This window comes from Mesoplodon bidens (genome assembly GCF_964165515.1).
Source record: "Mesoplodon bidens genome assembly, chromosome: 15".
In the NCBI taxonomy this organism is placed as follows: domain Eukaryota; kingdom Metazoa; phylum Chordata; class Mammalia; order Artiodactyla; family Ziphiidae; genus Mesoplodon; species Mesoplodon bidens.
Genome location: NC_138171.1, coordinates 64,469,484 through 64,483,704, shown reverse-complemented (window position 1 = coordinate 64,483,704; position 14,221 = coordinate 64,469,484). Strand labels below are relative to the sequence as shown.

At 61.2% G+C, this 14,221-nt stretch overlaps 5 protein-coding genes across 10 annotated transcripts; 3 read left to right on the top strand and 2 right to left on the bottom strand.

The window, feature by feature from the left end:
- Window positions 1–2,069: 2,069 nt before the first annotated feature.
- Window positions 2,070–2,739, top strand: CLDN9 (claudin 9; the record flags this gene model as incomplete). Its single annotated transcript, XM_081256011.1, has 1 exon — window positions 2,070–2,739. The coding sequence occupies one exon, from the start codon at window positions 2,070–2,072 to the stop codon at window positions 2,721–2,723; it is 654 nt and encodes a 217-aa protein (XP_081112137.1). The 3' UTR covers window positions 2,724–2,739.
- Window positions 2,740–3,421: 682 nt separating this feature from the next.
- On the bottom strand, window positions 3,422–7,079 carry CLDN6 (claudin 6). 2 transcript variants are annotated; one of them, XM_081256637.1, is made up of 3 exons: window positions 6,896–7,079; window positions 6,460–6,789; window positions 3,422–4,734 (listed from the first exon to the last, which is right to left on the bottom strand). In XM_081256637.1, the coding sequence occupies exon 3, from the start codon at window positions 4,706–4,708 to the stop codon at window positions 4,043–4,045; it is 666 nt and encodes a 221-aa protein (XP_081112763.1). In that variant the 5' UTR covers window positions 4,709–4,734; window positions 6,460–6,789; window positions 6,896–7,079; the 3' UTR covers window positions 3,422–4,042. The 2 variants fall into 2 exon arrangements, with proteins under 2 accessions (XP_081112763.1, XP_081112764.1); XM_081256638.1 differs by lacking the exon at window positions 6,460–6,789.
- Window positions 7,080–7,165: 86 nt separating this feature from the next.
- TNFRSF12A (TNF receptor superfamily member 12A) lies at window positions 7,166–9,234 on the top strand. The gene is made up of 4 exons (XM_081256643.1): window positions 7,166–7,320; window positions 8,073–8,177; window positions 8,400–8,534; window positions 8,621–9,234. The coding sequence occupies exons 1-4, from the start codon at window positions 7,218–7,220 to the stop codon at window positions 8,674–8,676; spliced, it is 399 nt and encodes a 132-aa protein (XP_081112769.1). The 5' UTR covers window positions 7,166–7,217; the 3' UTR covers window positions 8,677–9,234.
- A 242-nt stretch (window positions 9,235–9,476) lies between these two features.
- On the bottom strand, window positions 9,477–10,825 carry HCFC1R1 (host cell factor C1 regulator 1). 3 transcript variants are annotated; one of them, XM_081256639.1, is made up of 4 exons: window positions 10,697–10,825; window positions 10,330–10,386; window positions 10,088–10,243; window positions 9,477–9,844 (listed from the first exon to the last, which is right to left on the bottom strand). In XM_081256639.1, the coding sequence occupies exons 1-4, from the start codon at window positions 10,789–10,791 to the stop codon at window positions 9,709–9,711; spliced, it is 444 nt and encodes a 147-aa protein (XP_081112765.1). In that variant the 5' UTR covers window positions 10,792–10,825; the 3' UTR covers window positions 9,477–9,708. The 3 variants fall into 3 exon arrangements, with proteins under 3 accessions (XP_081112765.1, XP_081112766.1, XP_081112767.1); XM_081256640.1 differs by having other exon boundaries at window positions 10,088–10,216; XM_081256641.1 differs by lacking the exon at window positions 10,330–10,386 and having other exon boundaries at window positions 10,088–10,216; window positions 10,697–10,797.
- Window positions 10,826–10,961: 136 nt separating this feature from the next.
- On the top strand, window positions 10,962–14,168 carry THOC6 (THO complex subunit 6). Of its 3 annotated transcripts, XM_081256634.1 has the most exons (13): window positions 10,962–11,249; window positions 12,077–12,192; window positions 12,293–12,357; window positions 12,448–12,551; window positions 12,634–12,671; window positions 12,755–12,803; window positions 12,925–12,996; window positions 13,098–13,200; window positions 13,286–13,335; window positions 13,425–13,487; window positions 13,588–13,698; window positions 13,784–13,918; window positions 13,998–14,168. In XM_081256634.1, exons 1-13 carry the CDS (start codon window positions 11,211–11,213, stop codon window positions 14,076–14,078), a joined length of 1,026 nt encoding a protein of 341 aa, XP_081112760.1. In that variant the 5' UTR covers window positions 10,962–11,210; the 3' UTR covers window positions 14,079–14,168. The 3 variants fall into 3 exon arrangements, with proteins under 3 accessions (XP_081112760.1, XP_081112761.1, XP_081112762.1); XM_081256635.1 differs by lacking the exon at window positions 12,077–12,192 and having other exon boundaries at window positions 10,977–11,249; XM_081256636.1 differs by lacking the exon at window positions 12,077–12,192 and having other exon boundaries at window positions 10,980–11,113.
- Window positions 14,169–14,221: the final 53 nt, after the last annotated feature.

Here is a 14,221-nt window from a genome sequence, read left to right as displayed (position 1 = left end):
GATGAGCTGGACAACCTGCCCAGGGTTCCCCCTGCCCATCACAGCCAGCAGGGAGCTCTGGCCGTTTCCCAGCCAGCTAGCATTAGCACCCTCCTCCCGTCTTCAGGCCGGGGGCCACCAGGTCAGCCCATACCAGTTGATCTCTGCCCCTCTCTGGGGAGGCACCCAGTGTGGAGAAAGCTCCAATCATTGGAGTCCACCTGTCAGACCCACTGGCTGGCACTGGCCTCAGTTGCTCCATTTTAGGGGGAGGGGTTCTTGTGCTTTTCTGGGGCACCCACCCCTTTGCAAATCTGATGAAGATATAAACCTCTCTTCCAAAAAATTGCTAAAACCCATTCCCAGAAGCAATGCAGCCACTTGAAATTAGAATCCTTTATAAATGAAGCCCCACTGGGCAGGTGAGGAGGCACCTAGCACCCCTCCCCTCCCTCAGGGTCGTAGAGTGGTGCAGCGACCAGGTGTGCATTGGGGGGCCTCCCACCCCTGCCCCACAGGCCAGGTGAGCTCCAGCTTCCTCAGGAGGAGGGCGGGTGGAGAGGCTCTCCCCCGGGGGTCCTCCCCACCACCCTGGAGACTGGAGTTTTCATCAGCCCCCAACTCCCTTTTCACACAAAAATCCTCAGTTCTTAGCACCCAGGGAGAGCCTTGAAGGAGCTCATGGCCTGCCCAAAATGAGGGGCTCCTGTTTGTGTGCTTCTCAAAGGGATCTTTGACCCAAGGAGGCTGAGGACCTTGACCTTCCATGAACTGGCCCCGGGTGGGGGACAGGATTTGAGCCATGGTCTGTGTGACTTCCAGGCTGCCCCCACGAGGGGAGTCACAGGCTCTGAGGGGGTCTTCAGGAGGGGTGTCTTTCCTGAAGACTGTGGGGCAGGGCTCAGGGACGCCCTCCTCTGTGGTGTCCCACTCCCCGAGGAACAGAGTTGGGTGCTAGGGCTGCACCCCCACGGAGGGCTCGCGCCCCTGCTACTCTCCCCCTTCCCCCCTCCCCCACCTGCACAACGGGCTCTTTGTCCCCGGCCCCCAGACACCCTCAGCTCAGCCCCCAGTTTCAGCAGCAGGGGTGGGGATGGCACACCTGAGCTGATGTAGAAGTTGGGGGGGTTGGTTTTCTAGGCCATTGCCTGGGTGATGCCACCTGAGCTGAGCGCCAGGCACCTGTTGCTGGGGAACAGTGTGGGCGGGGCCCCTCCCTCGGGAGCTGCCAGCGCCACTGGGCTGAGACGGGAGACAGATCAGATTCCAGAGAGTCCCCGATTGGCGGGCAGGTGGACAGGGGCGGGGTGTGTGATACTGGGGAAGCTGGTGCGTTTGCATCACGGGGTGGCGGAGAGCAGAGACAGCGGCGGGCGGGGGACAGGAGGCTCCCCAAGATACCCTCCCACTTCTGTCCTGAGCCAGTTCCTTTATGGCCCCCATTCCTTCCTCCACAGCTGGTCCTCAGTCTCCCCATTCCTTTGTCCATGGGTTCCCACGGCATGGATGTTCTTTCTTCCCCTGTTCCATCCTGGTCATGACCCACCCCCGCACTGACCCTGAGGCCCCCATCCCATCCCCAGCCCCGCCTCCTCCCATCACTCTGGCTTCCCCAGTCTCGGCCTCTCTGCTCCTCCCCTGCCTTGGCCTTAAAACCCCGCCTGCAACCGGGAGCCAGCAGAGTCCCCAGGTGGCACCGCCAGGTGAGCCGCTCAGCGTGAACCTGCACCAACTCTGGGGACACGTCTCTCTTCAGCCTGAAGGTGGGTCGGGAGGGTCCGTGCAAGCTGGGTCAGACAGCCGGTGGTGGGACCTGACTGCGGAGCAGCTGCTGGGCATCTGAGGGGCGACGGGGCCCCTCGAAGGGACACCAGCCGCTCAGCTGAGCAGGACTTGAGGTTGATTTGTGTTTGTGGAGGTTCAGAGACACATCTGTGAGGGGCACGGAGTGAGAAGGTGCCTTGCCAGAGGCTCACAGATGTGAGGACTGTCTTGGTCAGAGGACGCTGACTTACGCTCCGCACCATCGGACCCACTCCTGCAAATCATCCAGGCCTCCTAGAGTTGGGAAGACCTAACTGAGGGGACAGATGGCTTCGACTGCTCTTGAACTCCTGGGCATGACCCTGGCTGTGCTGGGCTGGTTGGGGACCCTGGTGTCCTGCGCCCTGCCCCTGTGGAAGGTGACCGCCTTCATCGGCAACAGCATTGTGGTAGCCCAGGTGGTGTGGGAGGGGCTGTGGATGTCCTGCGTGGTGCAGAGCACCGGCCAGATGCAGTGCAAGGTGTACGACTCGCTGCTGGCGCTGCCCCAGGACCTGCAGGCGGCCCGAGCCCTCTGCGTTATCGCCCTCTTGCTGGCCCTGCTTGGCCTGCTGGTGGCCATCACGGGTGCACAGTGTACCACCTGCGTGGAGGATGAAGGCGCCAAGGCCCGCATTGTGCTCACCGGGGGGATCATCCTCCTCCTCTCAGGCATCCTGGTGCTCATCCCTGTGTGCTGGACCGCCCACGCCATCATCCAGGACTTCTACAACCCCCTGGTGGCTGAGGCCCTCAAGCGGGAGCTGGGAGCCTCTCTCTACCTGGGCTGGGCGGCGTCTGCCCTGCTTATGTTGGGCGGGGGCCTCCTCTGCTGCACATGCCCCCCGCCCCAGATCGACCGGCCCCGGGGACCGAGGTTGGGCTACTCTATCCCCTCCCGCTCGGGTGCATCTGGGCTGGACAAGAGAGACTACGTGTGAGGTGAATGTCCATGGAAGCCTGCTGCTTAGAACCTTGACCTTGTGCTGGATGCCCTGCCCTAATCCTTGCCTTCTACTGTCAATCCCTCCCCCAGGTGAAACCCACTTTCCAGATGCTGGAGCCCAGCCCAGCTGCAGGGCTAGTCTCAGCGGGCCTGACTGAGTCTAGACCCTCCTCAGTGGGGTCCCCACCTCCATCCAGGCAGGGTGCCCTGGCCTGCCCCTGCTTCCCCCAATTTTCTCTCTTCTGCTCTCTTCTTCTTCAGGCTGGCCCTCCCCTGCCCCCAGAACCTGGGCCTCACCCAAAGGGCGTAGCTCCTTATGCCCTCCGTGGCCTGGAGTTGGTCCCTTCTGACCTGGCCACTACCAGCATCCAGAGGCCCAGGACAGGTCGTCTGGGAGCAGCCACTCTCCTCCAGGCCCAGAGGCCCTGCCCATCATCTACCCCCCTCACCCCCACCTTTTGAGTAGGGAATAAATAGACCATTTGTAACCCGGCTCCTTTGATCTGTGGTTGGGCTGGGAAAACCTGATGGCCTCTCCTGGGTTTGTCAGGCCAAGGCCTGCTCCAGGTCCTGCCCAGTGGGTAACCTCACTCAGGCTACGCAAGGCACGGGGGCAACACAGGTGAGTGACTTGTGCCCACCTCCTCCTGCCAGGCTGGCACTCAGCAGACCCCCAGCAACACCAAAGGCAAGTAACCAAACAAAACGTGCTTTATTTAGTAAAAACTGGTGAGTGTGGGCAGGACATGGCAGAAGTGCACAGGGGCTGGGCATGGGAGGGTCAGGGGTCAGCACAGGGGGGACATGACTCAGGATGGAGGAGCCAGAGGTCAGAAGACTTGGAGGTGGGTGGGTCTTTGGTAACTTATCACCTGCTCCTCTAGAGGCTACATGTGGCTCAAAAGCCCCTGGGGGTTCCAGAGGCCTGACCAGCAAGGGAAGGCTTGTCTCTGCAGGCCTAGGGAGGCCCTACCCCCAGCAGCAGCAGCAACTCTCGGGGACAGGATGAAAGCACCTGGATAGCAAGCACCCTTCACAGGGGGCCCAAAGCTCCAGGTTGGTCTCTAAGATCGGGGTGTCCAGGGTTGAGAAAGATCCAGAAACTCTGAAGCATCACCTCTTTGGCTCCATCATCCAAAGGTGAGGAACGCCAGTAGCAGAGCCCAGGTGGGTTATCAAATGGATTAACCACCGCCCCCCCCCCACAATATAAAGCAAAAACACCACCAAAGCTGTCATGGATCACCATTGCCATGGCTCCAGCTCAGAGGGTTAGGCTCCACTCTCAAGGGAGCCCCCGCTCCCCTTCCCGAATTAGACGTAATTCTTAGTGGGGTACTCAGAGGGACCCCGAGAGGCAGTATGCGGGGCTGATGCCGAGTATCGGGCCATATAATGGCTGGAGCCCCGGGACCCCCCAGAGGGGCAGGTGCAGCACAGTAGCCCCCCACCCAGCAACAAAAGGCCAGAAGCTGCCCAGCCCAGGTAGAGGGAGGCTCCCAGCTCCCGCTTTTGGGCCTCGGCCACCAGGGGGTTGTAGAAGTCCTGGATGATGGTGTGGGCCGTCCAGCACACGGGGATCAGGGTCAGGACTCCTGAGATGACAAAGATGATCCCAGAGATGAGCACCAGACGGGCCTTGGAGTCTTTGTCCTCCACACAGGTGGTGCACTTGGCCCCTGCGAGGTAGACCAGCAGGCCGAGCAGGACCACTAGGAGAGTGATGACACAGAGGGCTCGGGCTGCCTGCAGGTCCTGGGGCAGCGCCAGCAGCGAGTCGTACACCTTGCACTGCATCTGGCCGGTGCTCTGCACCACGCAGGACATCCACAGCCCCTCCCACACCACCTGGGCCACCACGATGCTGTTGCCGATGAAGGCGGTCACCTTCCACAGGGGCAGGGCGCAGGACACCAGGGCATTCACCCAGCCAAGCAGTGTCAGGATGATCCCCAGGATTTGCAGACCAGCAGAAGCCATGGCAAGGTTGAGGCTGAGGAGCTGCACTGCGGGACAGAAGCAGAGTAATGTTAAGATCAGCTGGCCCAGCCCCTGGTTCCCAATGAATGCTAACCCCCGTGCCACATGCCATGGCCACCACACAGGACACCAAGAGTATGAACCCTGGGAATCAGGACACCGTGTCCTGTAACATGGGCAAGGCATGCTCCCTGAGCCTCATTTTCTCATGGGAAAAATGAGCATTTAATGCTTTAGTATTTTTTTTTCCCCAGACAGGCACTGGTTTATAAGAGTGAAAAAGTAAGCAACCCAGTCCTAGTTGTTTTGAGTGCAAGTGAAATATAAAGCCTACGCACATGCTCGCCCATGGCTTCAGCTACTTTGGGTACAAAGGGGCAAAAGGGATGAAACAATAGAATGCAGTTTTTTGGTGGTTCCCACAGGGTTAATGGGTGGTAGGTTTGCTCTAGCCGTGAGTTTCAGGCTTAAAACTTAGTTTTAACACCAAGAGATAGAGATCCAAGTTTCCTCCCAGCACCCAACATAAATGTCCAAACCCTTCACCCCAACTTGGTTCTGTACCCCAAACAGGCAGTTGCCAGTTTGATCTTAAGATCTTGTGTACATAGTGGCCAATCAGCCCTGGCCTTGCCTGCCACTGCCTGGCCCAAACAATCCCACCCAGTCAGACCCTGGATGGGGCAGGAGAGATGGAGGGAAACAAAAACAAAAACAGCCCTCCCACCCCAAAGCACTTCCTTTCCCAAGGCCACCGGCTGCCTCTCTGGTTCCTGCCCTTCTGCCCTCCCCTAGGGGGGCCACAGAGTAGACCCCCAAGGTTGGTGACATTTTTTTTGTGTATTCTTGCCCCAAATGCCATCCTCCCAGGACACAACTTCCCTAAAAGAATTTACCACCTTTGGGGTCTGTCCAGTGAAACATCTCCTCTGGGGCAGCCCTGGCCCCCTCACATCCCACTTCGTGTTGGAGGTCGCCGCGGGGGATCCCTTCCGTTCAGGGTCCCGTTGTGGCTCTCCATTGCCCAAAGTTCCCGCGCACGGCTCGGACCTAAACTTAGCGCCGGTCCCACCAGGGTGGCCAGAGGGCAGACTCTCCACTCATTTGCACCCGCCCATAACCCGGTCCGAACTCATGACCTGGGGGGAGATAGGACGCGGGGGGCCTTACAGCGCTAATCCGAAACCCAGTGTCAGCCCTCTGGCCGGGTTAGGGCCGGGGCCACACCAGACTAGGCACCCGGCACCTCTCCCTTACAAGAGTGTCCCTGCTCTCGACCCCTTCCCTTTCCACGCACTACAGGCTCGGCTCATCCGAGGGCGTCCCCTCCCGTTCTTGATCCCTATTTCCCTTCTGAGTCTGGCCAGAAGGAGGGTGTCCTCAGCCCCCCGGCCTGGAAGCCGCGCACCCTGGAGGGTTCTAATGGCGGCGCTAGCTGCAGGGTCCGCTCCCGCAGGTGAGGGGGAAGGGAGCCCCGCCCCAGAGGGAAGCGCAGGTGGGGGAGGGGCGCCTGGGTTTCGGTGCCTTTGTCCCCGGGCTGGGGGGAGGGGCGTTTAACCCTTCCGCCAAAGGACCCCATTAGGGCTTTGGTGCAGCCCCCCGCCCAGGGGCTCCTGGCCCTGGGTGGCTACCGCCCAATCCGTTCATGTTCTTCACGCGCACCCCAGCCCAACTCCTCCACTCCCCCTACCCCCCTATCTTCGAGGCACCTACCCCCTCCCCCACGACACGCACACTTCCCCCAGGCTCACCTGCGAAGGAGTCCACCTAGATTCGGAGTAGCAGGCGGAGTGCTGGGACTGGGGCGGAGGCGGGGGTCTTAAAGAGGCAATGACGTCACCGGACCACCGCCCAGGGGAGGGGCAGAGACCCCAGTCCACACCGCGGCGGACTCGCGAATCCCAACCTCGTCAGTGGGGGGCGCTCGAGCCTGGAGCCACTGCTCCCCCATCTGGCCCGGGTGCAGGGCATCAACTGGCTGAAGTCCGGCAAGCAGTGGGTCAAGGCGCAGGGTATGGAGCCGAACATAGTTTGGGGCTCGACTCCGGAACTCACCTAACCTTCCCGAGCCTCACTTTACTCTGAAAAATGGACACAACAAGCCCACATTTTACTATGTAACTATGTCCTAAGGTAGAAACTAAAGGGCACAGTATTATTATTTTTGTTGTATTGTTATTATCATACCCTCGGGGCCCTTAAGAAACAGCTTTCTCTGTGCTGGGTTGTTTCGTGTCAGATCCGCCCTCTCGCCCAACACGCACCTCCTGGGCTTTCGCACCGAGAAGGCAGGGCCAGATCTGCATCCCTTTGGCTTTCTGGCCGCTCCCGCGGCCAGACGGCGTTTGTTGAGCGAATGACTGAACTTAGAGGTCCGGGCGGGACCCGGCGTCTAGGGGTGGATCGCGGGGCGGGCAGAGGCTAGGGATCCGCCCCGGAAGGCGGGGGCGGGGCCGCTGCTGTCTGCCCCGGTACGCGGGCGGCCAGCGCAGACTGCAGCCGCCGCCCGATGAGCACCATGTCTCCTGGCCCGCTACGCCCGCTGCCGCAGCTCCTCGTGCTGGGGCTCGGGCTGGCGCTGCTGCGCGCCGCGGCCGGGGAGCGAGTGCCAGGTATGCCCGGCCCGGGCTGGGCGGGAGGGCGTGGGAGACGGGGGAATCCCAGGTCCGGGATCGGGGAGCCGTCATTGGGGGCCTAGAGGAGGGGGCAGAACTGGGGGGACTAGGCGGACATGGGGATCCGGGGTCAGGTGGTCTCCAGACACCGCGCTCCCTGGCCGGGACAGGTCCCATCTCGCTCCCAGCTTCATCCGTAGTCCGGGCCTCAGTTTCCCGCCTGTCCAACTTGGGGGGCGGGGGAGGCTTCGGTCCTGAGTCTGGACTCGGAAGTGGAGAGAGAAGAAAAGTTTGAGGGAGGGATGTCCCGTCCGGTAAGGTGGCACGCCCCCAGCCTGATCCATACCGGGTCTGCCCACCCGCCTTGACCGAAGAGTTGGGGGGGTTGTTGAGAGGCACGGAGGTCTGTGCCCCCCATACCATGTGGGGTGCCCCCTTCCATCCGGTGACTTCAGTGCCCAGCTATGCGGGGGGAGGGACCGGGGTCGGGCCCGGTGCCCAGGAATGAGTCACCCGCCGGCGGCGGCGGGGGGGCTGTTATGGGGACCTGACCCCCTCCCCCCAGCGTCCCGCACTACGCCCCCCTCTCCCCCGCGCTGCCGTGTCCCGGTCGGGCCGTGCGGTCACCTGTGAGGAATGTGGAGGGAGGGCGCCGGTGACTCACGTTATTCGAGCCGGCCGACCCTGACCTCAGCCCCAAAAATAGCCGCCCCCCGCCCCCCGCCTCTGACTCGCGGCCCCCTCCCCAGGCACCACCCCCTGCTCTCGCGGCAGCTCCTGGAGCGCGGACCTAGACAAGTGCATGGACTGCGCATCGTGCCCCACGCGACCGCACAGCGACTTCTGCCTGGGCTGTGAGTGGGGGCGGGGCCAGAGGCGAGCGGACCCCAGACTGGGGGAGAAGGTTGCTGGGTGGAGAGGGGAGCAGATCTGTGGAATTAATTGGGAGAGGCTGGAGTGAGGAAGGGGCTCTGACTGGGGTAGGGACCACGGTGGAAGAAAGGCTTAAGGCTCCGATCTAGGGGGCGGGGCTGGTCCCTAGAGGGGCGAGGTGTGACTTGGAGTCCCGTCCCCAGGCGCTGCGGCCCCTCCAGCCTCCTTCAGGCTGCTGTGGCCCATCCTGGGGGGTGCCCTGAGCCTGGTCCTCGTTCTGGGGCTGCTTTCCGGATTCCTGGTCTGGAGACGGTGCCGCAGGAGAGAAAAGTTTACCAGTAAGTGTGTCCCCGCCCGCCCGACGGCCCCCCCATCATTCCTCAACATCTCCCCCGCTCCTGATGCCCCTCTTTTTATCTTGCAGCCCCCATTGAGGAGACCGGCGGGGAGGGCTGCCCTGGCGTGGCGCTGATCCAGTGACAGTGAGCGCCCCCTGCCAGCAGGAGGCTGCGCCCACTCATCATTCATTCATTCATTCTGGAGCCAGCCCCAGCCTCCCAGACACAGCCAGAGCCAGGCTGCTCCAACCACAGGGGTGTGGAGGGATGGGGGACAGCGAATCACCTCTCTGAGGCCTGGGTCCAGGCTTCAGAAGGGTCTTCCAAGGTGTCTGACTGCCCTGACTCTGGCTCCAGAATAGAAAAGGAGACCCTGGCTGGCTCATGCCAGACAGCTGACACTAAGGAACCACAGCATTTGCACAAGGGTCCCCTCACCCCCACTATGGCCTGGGGGCCAGGCTGACCTGAGGGACAGACACAACATCAGGACCCACCCACTCATATGTACTGAAATTCCACGACGGGGTCTCAGCCTGGGGGGCTAGGGACCTGTTCCTAACACTAGGGGGCTGGCCCTCTAGCAGGGCTGGCCCTAAGACACTGCCCCTCCAACCCCCAAAAGGGGGGAGATATTTATTTTGGGAAGAAAGTTTGGAGGGGGAGAGAATTTATTAATAAAAGAATCTTTAACTTTAAATGGTTTGGAGAGTGGCATGATCCCAGCCTGACTTCCCAGAGCTGGAGGGAGGAGTGAGTCAGCCGCGGGGGTGGGGGTGAGGCTCTGACTCACACATTCTCAATGCCTGAGCCCAGCCTGCCAGGACCTGGCCGTGCCCTGACCGTTTTCCAGGGAAGATCTTGAGGAGAAACCCCAGCATCCAGCACCCCTGCCCTTCCCTCCCCTTCCCAAAGGCCCTGGGTTCCACACTGAAGCCTTCATTTGCTCAGCAATCTTTATTCAGTTCTCTGGGGAGGGGACGGCTCCCTTCCCATGCTCCTGCGCCTCCCACCCCAGGGCTCCGTGGGGCTCAGTGTCCTCTGCTGGGGGAAGGCCCTGGTGCCCAGAGGCCTGGTCTGGAGGAAAAGCAGGGCAGCTGCCCCCTTCGTGGGAGTGCTGGGCTCCCCTGTTGTGGGGAAGAAGGAAGGTGGGCAGGGGCACTGCCCCCAACACTCAGAGCTCCATTATGTCCCCAGCTGGGGTTGCAGGATAGTGGGGGGTGGGGGTGTCCCCCAGCCTCAGCAACCGGAGCGCCTCAGGGATCAGGTTCCCAGGGTAGCGCCAGAGAAGCAGCTCAGAGCAAGGGCTTCTGGAAGAGGAAATGACAGTCACGGCACAGGGCTGAGGCTGGACTGGCAGAGCCACAACCCACCTGGTACAGGTCCCCAGGGGCTCCTGGACTGCTGGCACCTTCCAAGGAGCCAAGTAGGGAAACAACAGAGGTTGGCTAGAAGCTAAAAATAGCAAGATGAGGCAGAGCCTGGAGATTGGCTCTGAGGGTTGGGTATGATCCTCCAGAAGGCCCAGCTAGTGGATTGTGGATCGTGCCTACCTGAGTGGGGGCAGAGCTGGGGGGAAAGCCATGGGGGGGCTGCAGTAAGGGTGGTCATTGTGCAGGCTGAGTCTAGAGAAGTGGGTGACCATGTTCTCCTCAGACAGGAACTGCTTGCGCAGGGGCTCCCTGGGGAGAGACGGGGAGGCAGGCAGCCTGGGATATTCAGAAGAGAGGTAGTCTGATGGGGACCTGAGGTGACAGAGGGCTTGTTGGGAGTCCCTCCCTGCCCCCAAACTCACTGCTCCTCCTCCAGGCGACGCTTGGTGCTCATGGGCACAGCTCCTCGGAGAGGGGAGCTGGGAAGAAAAGAGAGCCAGGAGCACTCCACCCTCTTGGACCCATCCCCAGGATCTGCCCAACTAAGCCTGCAGCGTCAGCCAGAAGCCCCCAGCCCAACCCTGTCTCAGCTGACGCCTAAGTCACCCCCTCTCCCAGACCATCCAGAAGCCTGCCTCGGAGTCTGTCCCGAGTCTGCAACCCTGTCTTAGCTCATGCCCAAGCCCTGCCGATAAACCCCACCGCGTATCATCCTGCAGACCAGCCCTGAGGGCCCAGCCAAAGCTCCTGGGCCCCCGGGCCAGGCCCGCCCAGGGCCCCCACACACACCTCGCGTCCAGGCCTCGGGACGCCCCTGAGTCGGCCCGCGGGTCGCGCTGGGCCCGACCCTGGGGGCGTCGCTCCAGGGGTTGCTGCAAGATCATTGGGGTTCGGGGTCCTGCGAGCGGAGGGGTGGGATCCAGGCGACAGAGGCGGAGCCTCCGAGGGCGTGGCTCAGCGCGTGGGGCGTGGCTTTAGGCGCGCGCGCGCGGCCAGGTTCCGCGCAGGCGCGGAAGACGGACGGCACGCGACTGGAAGGCGGGTCGATTCAGCGTGGTAGGGGAGGGGAGGTAGAGGAGGGGACCTGGGGTAGTGGCGTTGAGGAGGGCGCCACTTAGTGTTGGGACCTTCTCGGCGGTCACCTTCGCTCCTGGGACTCGGGTTACGCGGCGGCCGCCTTCACGCCGGCCCCGCCAGCGGTGTTCGGTAGGTGACGCGCCGCGAAAGGGAGGCGCTCGCCGGCACTTCCGGTCTCGTGAGGCTTCGTCGCGCGCGGAGCACTCTGGGACTTCTATTTCTCGATATGGAGCGAGCCATGCCGCAAGCGTTGCCTCTGGGTCAGGTGAGGGGAGCGCAATGCGCGGTGCCTTCTGGGGTTTGTAGTCCACATGCCCGGCTCCGAAGGGGCCGGCAAGGAGTCGTGCCCTCAAGACCTGTTTTGCGTGGGCTGTTGGTGGGACTCGGATTCTGACCCGAGGGAGGGAGAGTAACCCAGAAATACCTCAGGGGCCTAACATGAAAGTCAGGATACGGATTAGGAGTCAGTACGTTTTTCTGTATTGGAGTAATAGAGCCACTTTTTTTTTTTTTTGCGGTACGCGGGCCTCTCACCGTTGTGGCCTCTCCCGTGGCGGAGCACAGGCTCCGGACGCGCAGGCTCAGCGGCCATGGCTCACGGGCCCAGCCGCTCCGCGGCATGTGGGATCTTCCCGGACCGGGGCACGAACCTGTGTCCCCTGCATCGGCAGGCGGACTCTCAACCACTGCACCACCAGGGAAGCCCCTAGAGCCACTTTTTAAGTGGTTTCTCCGAGGCAGTCCTGTGCGAAGCTTTTTATATACAGTAGCTCATCCAGTCGTGACAAAATCTCCCGTGAGCTCCTTTTGACAGTTGAGGAAACCTGGAGGAGAGGCTGAGTCCTTGGTCAAAAGTTCCACTAGGCATCAAGCCTCAACTCTCCCCTTTCTCACCTCCTTCTTCGAGCCACCCCTGGGACTATATGGACAGGTGCCTGCTTGGTGGGCTATACAAAGGAGAACTGAGAAGTCAGTGCGGTGGGAGGCCGGACTGTGGCGGGAGGCTGGACTGCAGCAGGGGAAGCAGGAAGGAGTGTGTGGATCAGGGGTCCCAGACGCCCCAGACAGCCTTCATCCAGCCTCTCTCCACAGATGGAAGTATTTCAGGCCCTGCAGCGGCTGCACATGATCATTTTTTCCCAGAATGTCTCACCCTGTGGGAAGTTCCTGGCAGCTGGCAACAATTATGGGCAGATAGCCATCTTTAGGTACCCTTGCCCCTGCTCCCCACCATCCATTAGCTCTGGCACTTGGTCCTCCTGGGGCTGATGCCCCGTGCTTCTGACTCTCAGGCCCCTCTCCTTTCAGCTTGTCTGCTGCTTTGAGCTCTGAGGCCAAAGAGGAAAGTAAGAAGCCCATGGTGACCTTCCAAGGTGGGTGCAGGCATTGAGGCCAGCTTAGGGAACCCCCGGGTGGACGAGAGGAGCAGGACGGGGTCACTCAGGTCCTGTTCTTCCATTTAGCCCACGATGGACCCGTCTACAGCATGGTCTCCACTGATCGACATCTGCTCAGTGCTGGGGATGGGGAGGTGAAGGCCTGGCTTTGGGCAGAGATCCTTAAGAAGGTGAGTGTGGAGCTGGGGGAAGGGTGAGGTGCCCAGACCCAGAGAGAGCCTTTGAGGTCACCCATTGTTTTCCTCCATGAAGGGCTGTAAGGAGCTGTGGCGTCGTCAGCCCCCATACAGGTGAGCCAGGCCCATGTGGGCAGAGGGCATGTGGGGGTGAAGGTACTGCCTCACAAGAGCTGATTCTGCTTTCCCTCTCCCAGGACCAGTCTGGAAGTACCTGAGATCAATGCTTTGCTTCTCGTCCCCAAGGTTTGAGCCCTTTTTAATCGGGGCTCTGCCCTGCCCTGTTTTGGGCCCAAATTTTAATCCTTCCCCTCTCCCTGTTCTGACTTGACATTCTCTTCTGACCCCATCCTGCCTTCTTCTGCAGGAGAATTCTCTCATCCTGGCGGGGGGAGACTGTCAGCTGCACACGATGGACCTTGAGACGGGGACCTTCACAGTGAGAGGGCTGTGGAACTGGAGTGGCAGGGGCAGGGTGGGGGAGCAAGGGCAGCAGCATCCTTCCTGGATCTTGTCCTGACATTGCCCCTCTCCCTGCAGCGGGCCCTCTGGGGCCACACGGACTACATCCACTGCCTGGCACTGCGGGAGCGGAGCCCCGAGGTGCTGTCAGGTGGCGAGGATGGGGCTGTGCGGCTTTGGGGTAAGGGAATGTCTGATTGGAGGGAAAGATGGTGGTAAGGGAGGTTGGGGCAAAGAGGGTACTTTTTATGGTTCTTCCCCCACAGACCTCCGCACGGCCAAGGAGGTCCAGACAATTGAGGTCTACAAGCACGAGGTGAGGGCACACCCCATGCTCTGTCCTTCTTCCTTTCTGGGCATCTCCTGTGTCTTCACCTCCTCCTCTATTCTCCTCCTCCCTCCCAGGAGTGCTCGAGGCCCCACAATGGGCGCTGGATTGGATGTTTGGCAACTGACTCCGACTGGATGGTGAGCTGGGCAGAGTGCAGGATGGGGTGGCAGCTCTGGGCCCTGTCCAGCTGAGGGCCTGTGGTTCACGGCGGCTGGGGACCCCCACCTTTCTGCCCAGGTCTGTGGAGGTGGCCCAGCACTAACCCTCTGGCACCTTCGATCCTCCACACCCACCACCGTCTTCCCCATGCGGGCACCACAGAAGCACGTTACCTTCTACCAGGACTTGGTGAGGCCCTCTGTCTTGCTTCTGACAGCCCTGCCCCGCTCCCCCTGCAGCCCTGAACCCTGAGGCCCCTCCTTGTCTTCCACAGATTCTATCAGCTGGACAGGGTCGCTGTGTCAATCAGTGGCAGCTGAGCGGGGAGCTCAAGGCCCAGGTGCCTGGCTCCTCCCCAGGGCTGCTAAGCCTCAGCCTCAACCAGCAACCAGCAGCCCCTGAGTGCAAGGTGGGTTCAGCAAGGGGCAGTGGGGATCCTGGGAGGCCAGGGCGTGTGGGCAGGTCAGTCACTCCCCTCTTGCCTCTAGGTCCTGACAGCCGCAGGCAACAGCTGCAGGGTGGATGTCTTCACCAATCTGGGCTACCGAGCTTTCTCCCTGTCCTTCTGACCTCCAGCAACACCCGCACCTCCATCTCAGGGGTTTGGAGTAGTTTGTTTTTTTCTTTTTATTATACTAATAAAATTTTGGGCTTTTTTTTTTACGTGCTTTTTTCCCAAGAATGGAGGCCAAGTCGGTGCAATGATTTATAT

Coding starts and splice junctions, on each gene's coding strand:
- CLDN6 (XM_081256637.1), bottom strand. CDS start 4,708: ATGGCTTCTGCTGGTCTGCAAATCCTGGGGATCATCCTGACACTGCTT.
- TNFRSF12A (XM_081256643.1), top strand. CDS start 7,218: ATGAGCACCATGTCTCCTGGCCCGCTACGCCCGCTGCCGCAGCTCCTC. Junction 7,321..8,072: donor GGCCGGGGAGCGAGTGCCAG/GTATGCCCGGCC, acceptor CCCCCTCCCCAG/GCACCACCCCCTGCTCTCGC. Junction 8,178..8,399: donor CAGCGACTTCTGCCTGGGCT/GTGAGTGGGGGC, acceptor TCCCGTCCCCAG/GCGCTGCGGCCCCTCCAGCC.
- HCFC1R1 (XM_081256639.1), bottom strand. CDS start 10,791: ATGATCTTGCAGCAACCCCTGGAGCGACGCCCCCAGGGTCGGGCCCAG. Junction 10,244..10,329: donor CGTCGCCTGGAGGAGGAGCA/GTGAGTTTGGGG, acceptor TGAATATCCCAG/GCTGCCTGCCTCCCCGTCTC. Junction 9,845..10,087: donor CCAGCTCTGCCCCCACTCAG/GTAGGCACGATC, acceptor TTCCTCTTCCAG/AAGCCCTTGCTCTGAGCTGC.
- THOC6 (XM_081256634.1), top strand. CDS start 11,211: ATGGAGCGAGCCATGCCGCAAGCGTTGCCTCTGGGTCAG. Junction 12,672..12,754: donor CGTCGTCAGCCCCCATACAG/GTGAGCCAGGCC, acceptor TCCCTCTCCCAG/GACCAGTCTGGAAGTACCTG. Junction 13,201..13,285: donor TGGGGCTGTGCGGCTTTGGG/GTAAGGGAATGT, acceptor CTTCCCCCACAG/ACCTCCGCACGGCCAAGGAG.